General features: G+C 26.1%; 1 protein-coding gene across 9 annotated transcripts in view; it reads left to right on the top strand.

Moving 5' to 3' along the window:
- Window positions 1–3,951: 3,951 nt before the first annotated feature.
- LOC129981098 (chromodomain-helicase-DNA-binding protein 4-like) overlaps window positions 3,952–15,680 on the top strand; it is a 60,261-nt gene continuing 48,532 nt past the window's right edge. Inside the window, exons 1-9 of one of the 9 annotated variants that reach the window (XM_056091761.1) lie at window positions 3,952–4,159; window positions 7,803–8,116; window positions 8,349–8,441; window positions 8,574–8,850; window positions 8,938–9,044; window positions 9,179–9,361; window positions 9,920–10,063; window positions 11,672–11,848; window positions 12,779–12,835. In XM_056091761.1, coding sequence (XP_055947736.1) covers window positions 4,075–4,159; window positions 7,803–8,116; window positions 8,349–8,441; window positions 8,574–8,850; window positions 8,938–9,044; window positions 9,179–9,361; window positions 9,920–10,063; window positions 11,672–11,848; window positions 12,779–12,835 — 1,437 coding nt within the window. In that variant the 5' untranslated portion in view covers window positions 3,952–4,074. Of the gene's footprint in view, window positions 4,160–4,711; window positions 4,857–7,802; window positions 8,117–8,348; window positions 8,442–8,573; window positions 8,851–8,937; window positions 9,045–9,178; window positions 9,362–9,919; window positions 10,064–11,671; window positions 11,849–12,778; window positions 12,836–15,680 lie in introns of those variants that run through there. The other 8 variants (XM_056091760.1, XM_056091763.1, XM_056091762.1 and 5 more) reach the window with 8 other exon arrangements.

A 15,680-nucleotide genomic window follows, 5' to 3' on the forward strand; every position in this document is an offset into this window, starting at 1 on the left:
CTATAGTTACATTTGTCATGTGGAAATGTTAATATAAATTCTATTGCCACATCATAAAGAACAAAGAAAGGACAAATAATCAAAACAATAAAAAATTTTATTTTTATTTTTGTTTACAGCTGTGCATTGTGAATGAAACCAGAGGAACTAAAATTTTATAATGCATTACGAATTATTTCAGTCCAAAAGTGAGATTCTATATCAGGTCAAAAATATAGGTAATTCAATACAAACGAATAAACACTTGTAGACCCACGAAGATATCACAGTATAAAATGGCTATCTAGACCACAACTGATGGCAATAGGGACATGTGAACCACATCAAACAAATCCAAATACGAACATCTATTATATAGAACCCTTACATGGAGGTACTTCCCTTCATCGATGATAAGGCTGTTAACCAAGTTTCAACAGCATTAATTATGCGGTTAAGTGCATCAAGAAATACTTACCTACGCGGTAAATTCCCATGAATGCACTCAAGGTAGCACCCTCCGAAGTAGGCGAGGGGGGGTGAGCGGCAGGAATCTACAAAAGAAAGTTATAACAATATAGATAAAACATAAATAGTTAAAAACAACAACTTTACATAATAAATAATATAATTTTTAATATTTAAGCAATTCTTTTAAAATTTAATATAAAAACAAATTTGTAAAACAAATAAATTTATTTTTAGAATGAAAAATCTGTTTATGTCTATAGGAATGCATTAAAATGAAGGGGGGGGGGATTGCAGTGCAATTTTTTTTTTTCATCTCTGTCAAAAGTCTTTTTTTATATTTATTTATTATATTTTATATAAATCATATTTTAAATTATATTTTATAAAGTTTATATATTTATTAAAATATTTCATATTCTTAAAATTTAAAATGATGATTTTCATTTACCTTATAAGGAATTGATTGCATATACAGACTTTCCTTCGACCGATTTCGTACACAAGTTCGGTACAAAGATCACATACCAAATTTCATTTGTTTAATTCTCTAGGTTTTTGAGTTTTCATATTTAAGAAGAAAATATTAAAATAATAATAATAATAATAATTCCCAGAGTGGTTTGAAACGTGGATAATTCCTTTCTCTACGTATAAGAAAAATAAAAATGAAAACTATTTTAATCAGCAAATAAAAAATGTATATATATTCTAAATTCCCGCTAATTCATATTTATTAACATCACAAGAAAAATGAAATTGTAGAAATTCGAGTTAAGTCGTTCCATTTTATCATCGTGATTTTTTATGATTCTATATAGTATCTAAATTTATTAATTTCATTTATTATTGACATGTATGAAATAATGTTATATTTGTATTCCATAATAATTCTCTGAATATATGCATTGATGTAATGGCTTGACTGTAGCTTATGTTTGCTTCTAATAACTGTATCAGGGAAGTAAGTTACAAGACCATTTAAAATTTGTAATTTTACATCCATTTGCAATAATAATAATAAAAAAAAATTAAAATCAAGGGCAATTTAAAGGTTAAAGGTTGGAATCCATCGGAAAATACTTTGATTAAGAAGATATACATTGATTAAATAAATATGAAAGATTAAGATATTTATAATAAAAGTATTTTAGAAGTAAAATATTTATATAGAAGTACATTCTTAAGTAAAGTACCAAAATTGTCATACCTTACTCTTATATCACTGAACCCAGAGCTAATTTAAATCTTTTATGTTAAAATATTATTTCAAAATATCATATTTAACTTTATCAAAAAATATAGCAGTAATCACAAATAATCTAACTGAACGCTTCCAGTGTACATAAAATATTTTTATTTAAATATCATCTAAACCTTTACTTCAAAAAAGAAAGGAAAGGAAGAGAGATAAGAACAAGTAGATAAAATTTTCAAAAAGAATGGAATTAAAAAATAACATTTTTATCTTGGAGATGATGTCGCTTTTTTTTTCTTCTGTTTGTGCAAGTTCAGTTATCTTTGAGTTCGTTGATAACATTACTTTTTATGATACATGCAGATAATTATTTATTGGATTTTCAGAAATAGCAAATTTCGAGGAAATTTATTTAGATTCATATTTTAGGAGAAAACAAATCGAAAGTGAAGAATCGAAATCTAAACAGATTCATAAATATTAGAACCAAGTATGGTTCTCGTCATTTAAGGATGACACAAATTAGCGAGATATTTTCCCAATTAATTCTTATGATACCTATTGAACCATTATGTCTTCTCAACGAACTTAAAAAAAAAAAAAAACTAATATGAGTAACTGACGAAATTAATAAATATTAAATGTGAATTGCAGCCACTGAATTAGAACTATGTGTAGATTGAATTACACTGAATATACCAAATCTAACGACTTTGGGAATAATAAATATTCTAGAACTGCCAGATGGAAGATACAATTCCTTATAACATTTCCAGTCTAGTTTGGATATGACAGATGGATAACTGGATTAAATACATGTTAGCATTTCTTCTTAAGCATATGCCTATATTAAAAATGATCTAAACATGAATCTAACTAGAGCTATATTGTATCCAGAGGAAAAAATAATATATATATATGTATGTATGTATATGTATGTATGTATATATTAAAAGCTTGACTTTAAGATGTAAACTACTAATAAAAGGAAATTCGGTTTTCTATTTTTGCATAGATATAAATTATAGATACAGTACAAAATATTTTTTAAAAATTAGTAATCATTTTACAAAACACTTTCGTGGATTTAGCATTTCGTATATTTTCGTGTATAAAAAGTAAGTTTTGAAAATATTAAAAATGGAATAAAGATTGATAGTATTAATTTAAATTAATTCCTGGCAACATTTCTTAAGCGTGCAAATTAAATTTTATAACAGCGTGGATTCTTTTAAGAAATTAAGTTTTGGGATTCTTCTATAAGCAGGATAATTCTATCGAATTTAAAATCTTGAGTGAAAAAATACATATCTTTTATTGATTATCTTTTATCACATGATTTTAAATTGAACGGCAAGAGTGATCTAGAAAAAACAAAACAGAATCATTCTTTAGCTAATAAAAAACAATCAATTGTACTAAAAATAAATAAAAAAAATGAAGCATATGTATTTGCATCTAACAGACAATAAACTACAAATTTATTTTAAAATAAAAAAAAAAGGCAGAGAAATTAAATTTTAGAATTACATTTGTGGTTGGAGCAAACTTAACAGATATTGTTGCATATTATTTTTTAGAGGTAAATGAGAATAGTGTTAAAAATGCTACTCCTAAAATTAATATTTTAAAATTTTATTTACAACTGATTAATGATTGTTCATCCGCTGTTATAAAAAATGAACCTAACAAAAAAAGTTTTTTTCCCCCCATTTTCCTAAAAAATTCTTCTGTGTTCCATCATTAATGATATTGACTTGTAAGAAATAATAATAAAAAATATTTTAAATTCAATAAAAAATTTATAACTAATTTAAATTAATTGGGTTTAAATTGAATTTATCTTCTTTTAAAATATTACTAAAATATTAATATTTCTATTTACTAAGTAAATTTTTTAAAAATTGTCTGATGAGAAAATCTAATGTAACACATCCATTGTTTCCTAAAATTGATATTTTAATAAGAGAAAAAAAAGTTAAGAAAATCTTTTAAAAAACACTGAATGCACTGCAGACGAACCTCTCGAAGGCAGACATGATTTGATCGAGAGAAAATTTATTAAATCTACCCACTGCTTTGCGGCTACGGGAGGGAGACGACTTTCTTTCATCGCCGGATTTTATACGAAAAAGCAAAAATAAAAATATTTTATCAATTAACACTACCGCTATGGCATGCACGGATCACTAGCCGCTTTCGCCCTTGCATGGACAATAGCAAAACCAAAATTTTTTGGCGATGGAAAGCAGTAAATGTAGTTTTTCAAAACGAAAAATAAGATTTTAAAATCTGAAATGAGAAGCCAGGTAACGCATGCGCAGTTTTTTTCTTCTCTTCCGCGGGGGAATGAGGATTACCATTTCCCATAGACGTCTTCTGTGTAAGAGTGTGTGAGTGCTTACGTTGTCTACGTTATTTGGACTAAAATGCCGACACCTTTACGAAGAGATGAGGAATTATCAGAAGATCAAGATGTTGCAATTGATGATGAAGACGAAGATTCTTTAGCAGGTAAGTTTGTCAAATTAACTCTGATTTTTTTTACTGTCTTAGCAAAAATCGCTTGTTTAATAAGTAGCTGAAAGTTAGTCAACTTTTGATTGCTTTTTTTGCTGTATGAGTGTTTGTTGTTGTAAATATTTGAAACAGGCAATGATTTTAAGATATTATATTAGTAAATTTAATGTAAATATCATTTAAAAACTTACGATTTTTCTTGAAATGCTGTGTTCGTTGCACTGCACGTGAAGTCTAGTAGTTTGATTGTAAATCACTTGCCGGTTCCCGAAACCACATGGGTTTTGTTTTGATTGTGTCAGGAGAGCTATAATGTTCATAGAACTTACTCCTAATCATTTTAGAATTATATATACATGCCAATTTAAGCGGTTGAAAACAATGGATTTTATGTATTACCGTAGAAGAAGGACGGGAGGATATATATTAGGATAAGTATTACTCATTAACATATTAATATGGCGTAGCTGGTTGCGTCCGGATCGAGGCTGTGAGCGAGTCCACTGTTTCTTGGGCAGCCTTAAACGGGGGGGAAGGGAACAAGAGTATTGTAATCTTTATGGAAGACGTATCGACTCTAGGGGTCAACTTTCATATTGATTTTATTTTAATACAATGAACTTAAATTGCAAATCCTGAATTGTTACATTCTTTTCAAAAAACGTTTTGTGGAAAACGATGTCTCAATCAAGTATTTACATTTCATATCATTATTACTTAATTCTCACTTGAAAGTAGTTTCATGAAAATAAAATAGCTTCGTATTATTTCTGTGTTTGTACCATTATCGTTTGCGCAAATCGGGTGACATCAATGCGTCGTGAATCATGTTTACTCAATAGATTTTAAAAATTGTTTTATCAATTTTACTAAAATTTTTTAGCAATAATTGCATTTGACATATGAATAAAAATAATTGTATACATTGAATTATTTTATGTTATTATAAAATGATGATTAATTATAAGTGCAATATATTCTGAGCTTTTTTTTTTTAATATTTATACTAGATATTAGCTTGTTGATGCATATTTTATCGATTGTCATTTATTCTACTGGCAATTTTTTTAACAAATAAAAAAAAAACAATACCTTTAATATTGCTAATATCTAGTTATTAGTATTGTTTTTTTCAATGTAAAGAAAGGATTTTCTTAAATATGTACGGTAGCATAATACGATAACATTTACTAATTGGGGAAAAAAGGCGCATTTCATATGATTAGTGTTCTGAATTACTGTTTAGCTTTGTGATTGATCGCAAATTTTGGTGAACTGTAGGTCATTTGCAAATAAATGATCATTGATGTTAATCGCTTTTTTTTTTCTTCTACATTTAAATATTTAACAATGTCTTCTGGTGTTTGTTTAACGAATAATTTAAATACAAATAATTTAATCGACGAATATAATAGTTTCTGTTAAAAATTAGAAATGTTTAATTATAATTTTTAATAAGATATGAACCATTAAATTGACATTTTCTTAAATTACCTTTTTGTGTGAATATCTTGTTTATTTAACTTCTTGATACAAAATATATATTTCATCATTATTATATTTGACTATAAATGACCTGTAGTGTAATAAAACTATGAGACAGTAATGGTCATTAATGTATATCATTGAAATATTGGTTAGCACTTAAGGAAAATATTGCATATTAATTTTTTTGTTTGATTCTGAACAAAGAAAAGAATGAATTATTGCGATTTCAGTATCTGCATTATACAACAGTTCCATTCCTGTATCTTCTGTTGTTTAGATTTTCTTTTTTAAAATCTGAGTTAGATATAAATGATATAGAAAATGATTTACAAGCAATTATCCAGTTGTTTTTAAATTGGATTAGTCTTTCCTCAGGCAGTTACTTTATTATAAATTTTAAAAGTTCGAATTATCTTTCAATGTGTACTTGTATTATTTTAGAACTTTTTTTTAAGTTGTCTGGAAATGCTGTTGTATTAATAAAGAGTTCCTAATTTGATGGGCATACTTAGTTAATTTCTTAACAAATGATAATAAGAAATGGAAATGTTAATTGCAAATGTTGTAGGAGAATGAAAAATAAGTTTAAGGTGAATTTTGGCACTTATTGAATTTTACAAGACAGTGGTGTTTACTTTTTTTCAACCCTTTTTTTTTTCGTGCAGCTATGTAAATACACATTATACCTATTCTTCTATTAAGATTAATTGCTTAAAATATTGAATGTGCCATAATAAATTAAACTGCTTATAAGAAATGAAAGTGCAAGAGAGTAATCATAGTACTTATGTCAAGTAAAATCTTTTATATCTTTCAGGTACTTAAGAATTTACTGGGACTTATATCATTTCCTAATTTGAATATCTTAGTATTTTCAGTTTGGGTAGTAGTTTTTTTAATCAACATTTATCTTTTTTTTTTTTTTTTTTTTTTTTTTTTTTTCAATTTGAGTCTTTAATTAATGTAGCCGTTCTTATATGTTACTTTGAAAATAGATTACTATTTTAACGTTATAATATTTAGATTTAATTTATCAGCATTATTTCTAGATAAGTTTGCATTTTTGGCAAAGTATTTTAATATAAGAAATATAAAATGTTAATTTAAAGTACATACATACAAAGTTTGTCTTTTTAATTTTAAATTTTTATCCATTTTTTATTATTTTTTTTCCTTTAAAGGAGCCATGTATGTTCTTATTTTAATATCTTTGGCTTTAAGTTGACCTTTTAAACCATTTAAAAAAAGCGAAGTATCTGTTAAATATTTTTAAAAAATCATATTTTTTTCTTGGGAAAGATTTTTTATATTATTTACAATTGAATTTAAATTATTTGTATATGTTTCAATCCCAAAATATTATGAAATTATAAGAAAAAAGTCTTTTCCTTGTTTAATTAATTTAAATATACTTAATGTCATGAATATTTTGAATGAGCGGAATAATTCACTCTAAAGTACAGTAAAGTAATTCAGTCATAGAGTTAAAATATTAATTTGTATATATGAACAAATGCCATATTTTATAAGATACAACTAATCAGAATTAATTACAAATATTAGTATTATTTATCAAATTTAATTCTATAAGAAAATATTACTATTAATCTTCAAAATAAACCATTATTTATGAAAAAAAAAACTTTACCTTATATTTCTTAATTATTTTTAATTTTCTATTTTCCAATTCCCGTTAAACTTATTTTGTATATTCATTGGTCTCAAATATATAACTTGGGCCTACATTTATCAGATGCAAATGTTATGAAAATGCAGTCCCCCCCCCTCCCTTTCCTCATCAGAAAAGCATTTAGGCGACTGTTAATGGAAAATTTATTATATGCAAAGTGTAGTTATATTTTATTCTGCATCTGTTAAAGGAGGAACAGTTCTGTAGTTTGTAAATAAAGTTTCAAAAGAGAAACTTCATTGATTTATTTTACAAATTTTGTGATACTATAGGGAATTTACATGATTCAAAATTCTTTTCTAGTCTCTTAAATTTCTTATTTAACATGTTTATTTAACCAATTTTGTTTATTTTAATTATTCATTTGATCATATCTGCTTTTGTAATATATTTTCAACTATGATTTCAAAGTATAATATATCATAGAATTAAGTTTATGAACAATTGGTTGAATTTCAGGCACAGAAGAAGATGAAATGGATGATGGTGAAGATGAAAACACTTTGCCAGAAGATCCTGATGATCAGGATGTAGACGAAGATGGCGCTGGAACTCCACAAGCTGAGGAAGAATCAAATGGTGCTGTTGAAGAAGTGGAAGCACCTGCTGCAGAGGAAGAAGGTGATGAAGATGAAGAAGAAGTAGAGGAAGAAACAGAAGCACCTCCAAAACCCAAAAGAGAGAAGGGCAAAAAGCGAAAAGCCAGGGGGGATAGTGAAAGAAAGAAAGGGAAAAAGAAAAAGAAGAAAAAGGCTATGTCAGATAGTGCTGAGGTATTGTTTTTATTTGAAATTTATATATTTTATTTATAAAATTATTATTCTTTTTATTATATATAATCAAGATTCTATTTACAATATTTTAATTATAGTATGGAAGAAATTAAAAAATTTTTTTAATGAAGTATAAATAGTGCAATAGAAATAGTTCATTGTAATTAACATAAAATAAATTTATTGCTTATTTATCCTTGATATTAATATATGGTACTGCTATTCATTTCAGGATAGTGATAGTAAATCTGCAGGTGCAGCTTCAGACAATGATAGTGATTTTGTTGCTGAAAGACCCAAGCCCAAAAAGCCTAAAGTAGAAAAGGTATGTTTTTTTTTTAATATATGTATACATATTTATATTTACTGTAATTTTTTATTTTATTTTATGTAATTTATTAAAGCAATTATGCACTTAATACTATCTTACAACTGGTTAAAACATTTTTAATTTCAGGGTCAGAAGAGTTCAGCTGAAATCTGTGCAGAATTTAACCTGGAAGATGTAGTTCTTGACTATACAGATGAAGATTATGAAACGTTAACAAATTATAAACTTTTTTCTCAACACATAAGGCCTATCATTGCAAAAGCCAATCCAAAAATTGCTATTTCAAAAATGGTCACTCTCATATCTGCCAAGTGGCGTGAGTTCCTAGAAAATAATCCAAATAGAGAAGCTATTTTGGATGAAGAGGACAGAGTTGTGGTACCCAAGCCAAAGCCCAAAGAAGGTATTTTTATTTTGACATTTTTTTTTCATTGAATAAAGAAAATTATATTGATTTATTATTAATTAACTTATTGTTAATATCATTTAGAGTTTGAAAAGGCACCTTCGAAACCTAAAAAGTCAAAAAGCCGGAAATCAGTTCCTATGTTAAAAATCAAGATTGGAGGTTTTGGTAAAAGAAAGAAGCATAGTTCAGTAAGTCATTAAAAATGTTTACTTTAAATTTTACAATGATTTTTTTTCTTAAATAGAAAGTTTTACTGTAATTTCTAACCAGAAGTTTATTTTATTAATATGTAGTATTTTCAAAAATAATATCATTTTTTTAGGAGGAAGATGAAAGTTATAGTGATAAAAGTGATGCAGATTTTGAGGCAGCTTTAGAGGAGGCACAAAATATGAGTCCGCCACCTGCTAAAAAGAAAAGCAAAACAAAAAAGACTAAGAAAAAGAAGAAAACAAAAACGACAGCAAGCTTTCCTGGGTCAGAAGGAGAAAATGATGGTTATGAAGTAAGTATTTAATTTCAGATAATTCTTTGCATTATCTGATTGTATATTATTAAGATTGAATTATCTTAATAATATGCCTATTCTACATTTGTAACTTTAAAATAACTGACCAATGCTTAAACTTAACAACCTACATAGTTACTTATTTTGAAAAGTTTTTTTTAATCGAAAGTCGATCCCACTTGCCAGGTTTCGTATAATGTTAAATTTTAATAGTATTTTATTAAATATCAACTTTCTATTGCTTTTATTGCAAATTTCATCTTATTCTCGTTTCATCTTGCAATTCATCTATAAATTTTTTTAAAAAAATGTGCAAAACTATTTTTGAATAATGAATAATTTTTAAGATTAAATTTTGAAGCTTATTTAATTAAAACAACAACAACCACATGACTGTAAATAATTTCCTTCATAATCAAGTGCAAGTAAAGGTTTTATGACCTAGAGAACTAGTTGTCAGTTTGAATGAGCTAGAATGCATTGATTATTTCACTGCATTTGTAACTAATTTTTTATTTAATGGAATGAAATTTTTTATTGTTTATTTATAATTAGACTGACCATCAAGATTATTGTGAAGTTTGCCAGCAAGGAGGGGAGATCATTTTATGTGACACTTGCCCTAGAGCTTATCATTTAGTTTGTCTAGACCCCGACCTTGAAGAACCGCCAGAAGGAAAATGGAGTTGCCCACATTGTGTATGTCAAATTTCCGTAGTTGATTCATTTACTCTAAAAATAGATATTCACTGTAATACATTGAATTATAGTACATATTCTAATGATTTACCTTTTAAAATGAATTATGATTAGTTATTAAAGATATATATAAATGAATAATACATAATTTAGTTAGAAAACTAAATTTTAAGATTCTTGATATAAATATTTTTAGATATTACTGTGATAAAACTTAAGTTTTCCTTTTTAAATATCTTTTAGTTTGTAGAAATTCTTTTTGAAATTAAATTAAGAATTCAGTAAAAGTAAAAATATATTAATTAGTAATTATAAATAAATTTTAAAATATTAAAATTTACTTCTTTGTTTTAAATATAAAGTAATTATCAATAAATTTATATTATTAATATTTACTTTTCAAAGTATGAGTTTTAGTAAAAATCAACATGGCATGTAAGATAATTGCAATTTCATTTGATATTCTAGGCATTGAACTTTGAGAGACATAAAAATTTAGGCTTTCCAAGTCAGCTCAGAATCATTTGTGCTTAATATTAATTGATTTTTAAAAATGAATATAAAAAAATTGTGGAAATGAAACTGTAGAAAATTTATATCTTTGTAGTATGTTCTTAAATGCATAAATTAAAAAAAAAATTAATTACATGCCATGTTACTTAATATATTATTCTTTTTTTTAAAGGTTAAAAATCATATATCTTTTTAAGGAATAATTTTTCTTTTACGTTTATTTGTCTTGTTTTGTCTGACAATGAATTTTCTGCTTCAATACTTATTATGTGTAAATTTTTTGTTTTTTAATGTGTTGAGCCATAGCTTCTGCTTCAGATTTTTTTAAACAATCAAAAATTCTAAAAAAAAAGAGTTTTGATTAGCTTAAAATAATTTACTTTTTTTTTATAGATCTCTAAATTTTCTGATTTAAGATTTTTCATCAAATTTTTGTATTACAAGATTTTTTTATATATTGTAATGTATATGTTGGACTATGTTATAGCTTAAAAGTTCATCATATGAGGCTTATAAAATTTCCTTTTATTTCTAACTCCTTTCTTAATTTGGAAGCATTTGTAGTAAATACCTCTGTAGTGTAGTTTCCTTTCCATCATTTTACCCTTACCTGTTTTGATCCTTCTGTCATGTTTTAAATATTTCATCTTTTTCTGTCCTTTTACATGTTACTTTTTCATAGCTGGATGCAATGTCTGCTATTCAGGTAGAGTATATGAAGCATACGGACAGGTGAGCAGTTTGCACTGTTACCACCACTGTCTTAAAAGGCAGTTAGTAGGTCAAGCATGCTTGACTAATTGTATGCAGCATAGCAACTCTCCTTTCCATAGCTCGACATCATCCATTGCTCTAAAAAAATCTATAGTCAGACAGGCTATAAAATTCCTTACCTCTTATCAGCTCATCTAATTTAGAATTATTTTTTTCTTTTGAAAAATTGGCTAAATTGTTTCCAGAAGTTTGGTCGAGATTCATTATCTCGTCTTTAAAAAAAAAAAAAAAAAAGAAAGAAAGAAAGAAGGGAAGAAAAGGAAAAATTAAGCTTCTCTGAAGCTAAATGTATTCTCTTTCTGACAAAAAAATATTTTGCAGGAAGGGGAAGGTATTCAAGAGCAAGAAGACGACGAGCATATGGAATTCTGTCGCATTTGTAAAGATGGTGGAGAGCTGCTATGTTGTGATAGTTGTCCATCTGCTTATCACACACATTGCTTGAATCCCCCACTAAAAACTATTCCTGATGGAGAATGGCATTGCCCACGGTGTTCGGTAAGATTAATTCCTTTCATTTTTTTTTTCTTTCTTTTTTATGTGTGTGTATTCAAATGCTAAACATATTTGGAAAACTTCTGTTAATTTTTGTTTTAAGATTATCTTCTAAAAATTTTTTAATATATTTTTGCTGAATGCTGTTTTTTCCCTTGCTAATTTATCTCTGCTTTAAGATTAGAAGAATTAACAATTTTTACATTACTAATTTTTATTGATTTGATTGGTCACTATTTATTCAAAATATCTGCAATTGATTAACAATATAACTATATATAACTTGGCTTTTAAATGTTATTTAATAGTGCATGTTTGGTGGTTTTTGTTTTTATTGAAATGCAGCAGAATCTTAATTTTTATGACTGTTTTTCTTTTCTTTCTTTTCCTTATTAATGCAGTGTTTTCTCTATCTTTGATGTTAGAAAAATTTTTGTGGCCTCTTTTGATTTTTTTATGGCTTATTTTTGAATGAAGTTTCTACTCCAAAAATGTACTTTCCATTTTCTCCTTTATGATGTTAGATGCTTCCAAATATCTTGTTTTTCCCCTCCCTTCCATGAATTGCTGTCATGTACAGTGAATGATCTTTTCAGTTCTGAAATATCACTTTGTTTCGTTACATCTTTTGCATGTCATATCAATAATGATATAAAGTAAAACATCTGTTGAAGTTTTTGCTGCCTTTCAAGATTAATAAACTAAAATTGTATTTCATAATTTACAAAGTTCAGCATTTCATTCAAATATGCTAATCTCTGAACAAATGTGATTTCAATATTTACATATTATAGAAGTGTGAATATCAAAAACATTTTTATCATGGCATGCACAATAAATAAGAAGCTAGAAGCAATGGCTTAAAAAATATATCACATCTATATGCTACTTTTATGAGAATTAATATATAGTATTTGAATCTTGACTTTTAAGGAAGGGGCTGTTACGAAAGAAGTAGCAATCAAAAAGAAAGTTGAAGACGAAATAAAGGTATGTGTTTGAAATTCGTTCATAGACTGATAGGATAGGTGCTTGGAATTGGTTTTTGTCCATTTCCCTGTAACTTATGCCTTGATAAAGTAGTTAGGCAAATTGTGTGATAATGTATAATTCTTTCATTTGAAAAATAAATGCTTAATAATAAATAAATTTTACAAATGTGCCTTTAGATTCAATTTATGCATTTTGCTAAGTTTCAGTCACTAAATTTTTTTTATGTGTAATTTATTTTTAAATTTTAAAATAAAGAAATGTTTATTTGCTATGCTTCCATAAGCCTTAAATTTTTTTGAATGCCTATTTCATTTTAATTATTTTAATGCCTATTTCATTTGTTCTTAAAAATTGCTTTTCCTTTATATGAAATGTCAAATATCACTGTGCTAAAATTTTTTCAATTATATCAATGCTTGCACATGCTTTAATTTTAATTCATTTGTTGTTTTGAATTCTTTTTTTTATTTAATGCAAAGTTTATATTGTTTGCTGTTTTTGTCACCTTATGTAATGTTAGTATTTTTTTTTTTTTTTTTAACAAATTAAGTCAATAATGAGTAGAGATTTTTTGTATTGTAAAAGAATTCTAATATATTTAGTCTTTAATTTTAGTATGTGGTCCATTCAATAAATTTAAAAGTTTTAAACTATAAATTGATAGTTAATTTGCGTTCATATATATGTATATTGGTGAGCAGAAATATCCTCTTTGATTTTATTTAATTAAGTTTGAAATACTAAACTTCAATTGTTGCATTTTTTTAAAAAAAATTTTTTCCTTGTTCTTTAAGGGCTGGTGTTAAAAACACACACTTTTTTTTATAATTACGTTATTTCAATATCTTACTAATGTTCTTATTTACTGATTATTGTGGCACTAAATTTGATGTCTCATGTACTTGGATACTTTCTCATTTAAATCTGTAGATTATTAAATTCAAAGTTACAAATCTGTTCTTTTTTTTTATTATTATTATTAAAAAATTAACTTGAATGTGCAAGAACTCGGTACAAATAACATGCGTATATAATACATATATATATATTTCTTTTTTTTAAGTCTTTATTTTCTCATCTATAAGAAATATAAAGTATTATAATTGTTAAAAAAAAATTCATTTCCATATTCCAAACATTCTTGAGTCTGAAAAATCAATTTTAAAGTATTTCTGTCTTTGAGCATAGTATCTTAATGACAATGTGCTGTATGAGTGCGATTGCATATAAATTATAGATATAGTTTAAATTTTGAGTCAGATTTCTATGCAAGAATATTTACTGTATATTCACTTGAATATAATTGAAAAGTGCAGCAAGATAAGTAAAAAAAATCAACATGAATTTCAAATTTTTTCTAAACCATAGCCATTTAGACTGTTTACAAACATAACAAGCTAAAGGAAAGGTATTTCATCAATAGACAGGACCACTTGTGCTGAAATGTGTATTTTAGTGTTTTTGGAATCAAATTTTATCATTCTTGAGATTAATTTTCTTTTATATTATAATTTTATTGTTCAATTAATCCAACTTATTTAATTTTTTTTGGTGTTTATGCATAATTATTATTTTATGAAGTTTTAACTCCCCCCCCCCCAAGCCTATTTTAAGTCTGCTTCAAAATTGTAGATTTATGTTGAATTTGGAATCAAATCTATCCATGAAGGTAACTGTTTTTATATTAAATCATATGAATGTAATTAAAAACACAACCTTAAATGAATGCCTTTGATGAACTTGTTTTAATATATTTTCAAAAAAGGAACAATTCCGTTCCATGTTTACTTTTATTTCAGCCTCACTGCAATTTAATTTGGAAGATACATTATTATAATTGAATACAGTAATCTTGTAAAAAAAAAAAAAAAGCATCTATTTTTTATTTATTAAAGTTGAATTCAGTTTTATTCCATAACTATATAAAATTAAACTAAAATTATTATTTAGTATATATTTTTAAAAAATCTGTATTATGTAAGGACATCATTATGTGCAGCAAACATGGAAAGTTAAGGAAAAAATAGTTCCACTGTTTTTTTGTGATGGTGATGGGGTGATAAACAGTATTGTGGCTTATGCAGCATTTTGTTTTTCATAAAACTTTATTGCTACCGTTAAGATAGTTTAATAGTTTTGTATGTTCTTTTTCCTGGCTTTAACTGAATTTGAATGCAAACAGATTTATTTTCGTTCATTTTAAACTAAAATTTTATGTTTAAAATGTCAAAAGAGCAAAGTAGAAGTATTTTTTCCCGAAGTCAGTCATAGAACATAACTCTTGCATTGATTGAATTGTATCATATATTTCTTTTCCTGTGTCAAATAAAATACCAAGAAAGGAATATAAAAAATATTTAACAAAGAAACAACAACAAATATTTTAAATTATGTTGTAGAAATTCTGAATCTTAGTTCCATTATCAAATAGATGAATAGGAGGGGAAAAAAACATTATTTATGCTATTCTATAAAACTAATAATACATGTATTTTGAATATAATCTTTCAAATAACCCAGTATATAATGCATGCAACAAAATTTACAATTTAGATCACTTCGCAACTTGGTTTCCAAACTTCGTAAATCCACGTTTTTATGAAAATGTGGTTTACTTGGATCTAACCGGGGGGGGGGGGGATTGAAAAACATTGTTTTAAAGTCTTTATGAGTCCATCAATTCTACTAGTGATCATTTTGTAAACTAATTAGGTTTCTATTGGATATTTAAAAGATTTGTTTCCTCTCAAATATCTATTTTTCAATGTATGATTTTAAAATTAAGCTGATGATATTTGACTTTATTACTGAAAACATATTACAAATCAATGTCTTTTGAATA

This window comes from Argiope bruennichi, chromosome 8 (assembly GCF_947563725.1).
Source record: "Argiope bruennichi chromosome 8, qqArgBrue1.1, whole genome shotgun sequence".
In the NCBI taxonomy this organism is placed as follows: domain Eukaryota; kingdom Metazoa; phylum Arthropoda; class Arachnida; order Araneae; family Araneidae; genus Argiope; species Argiope bruennichi.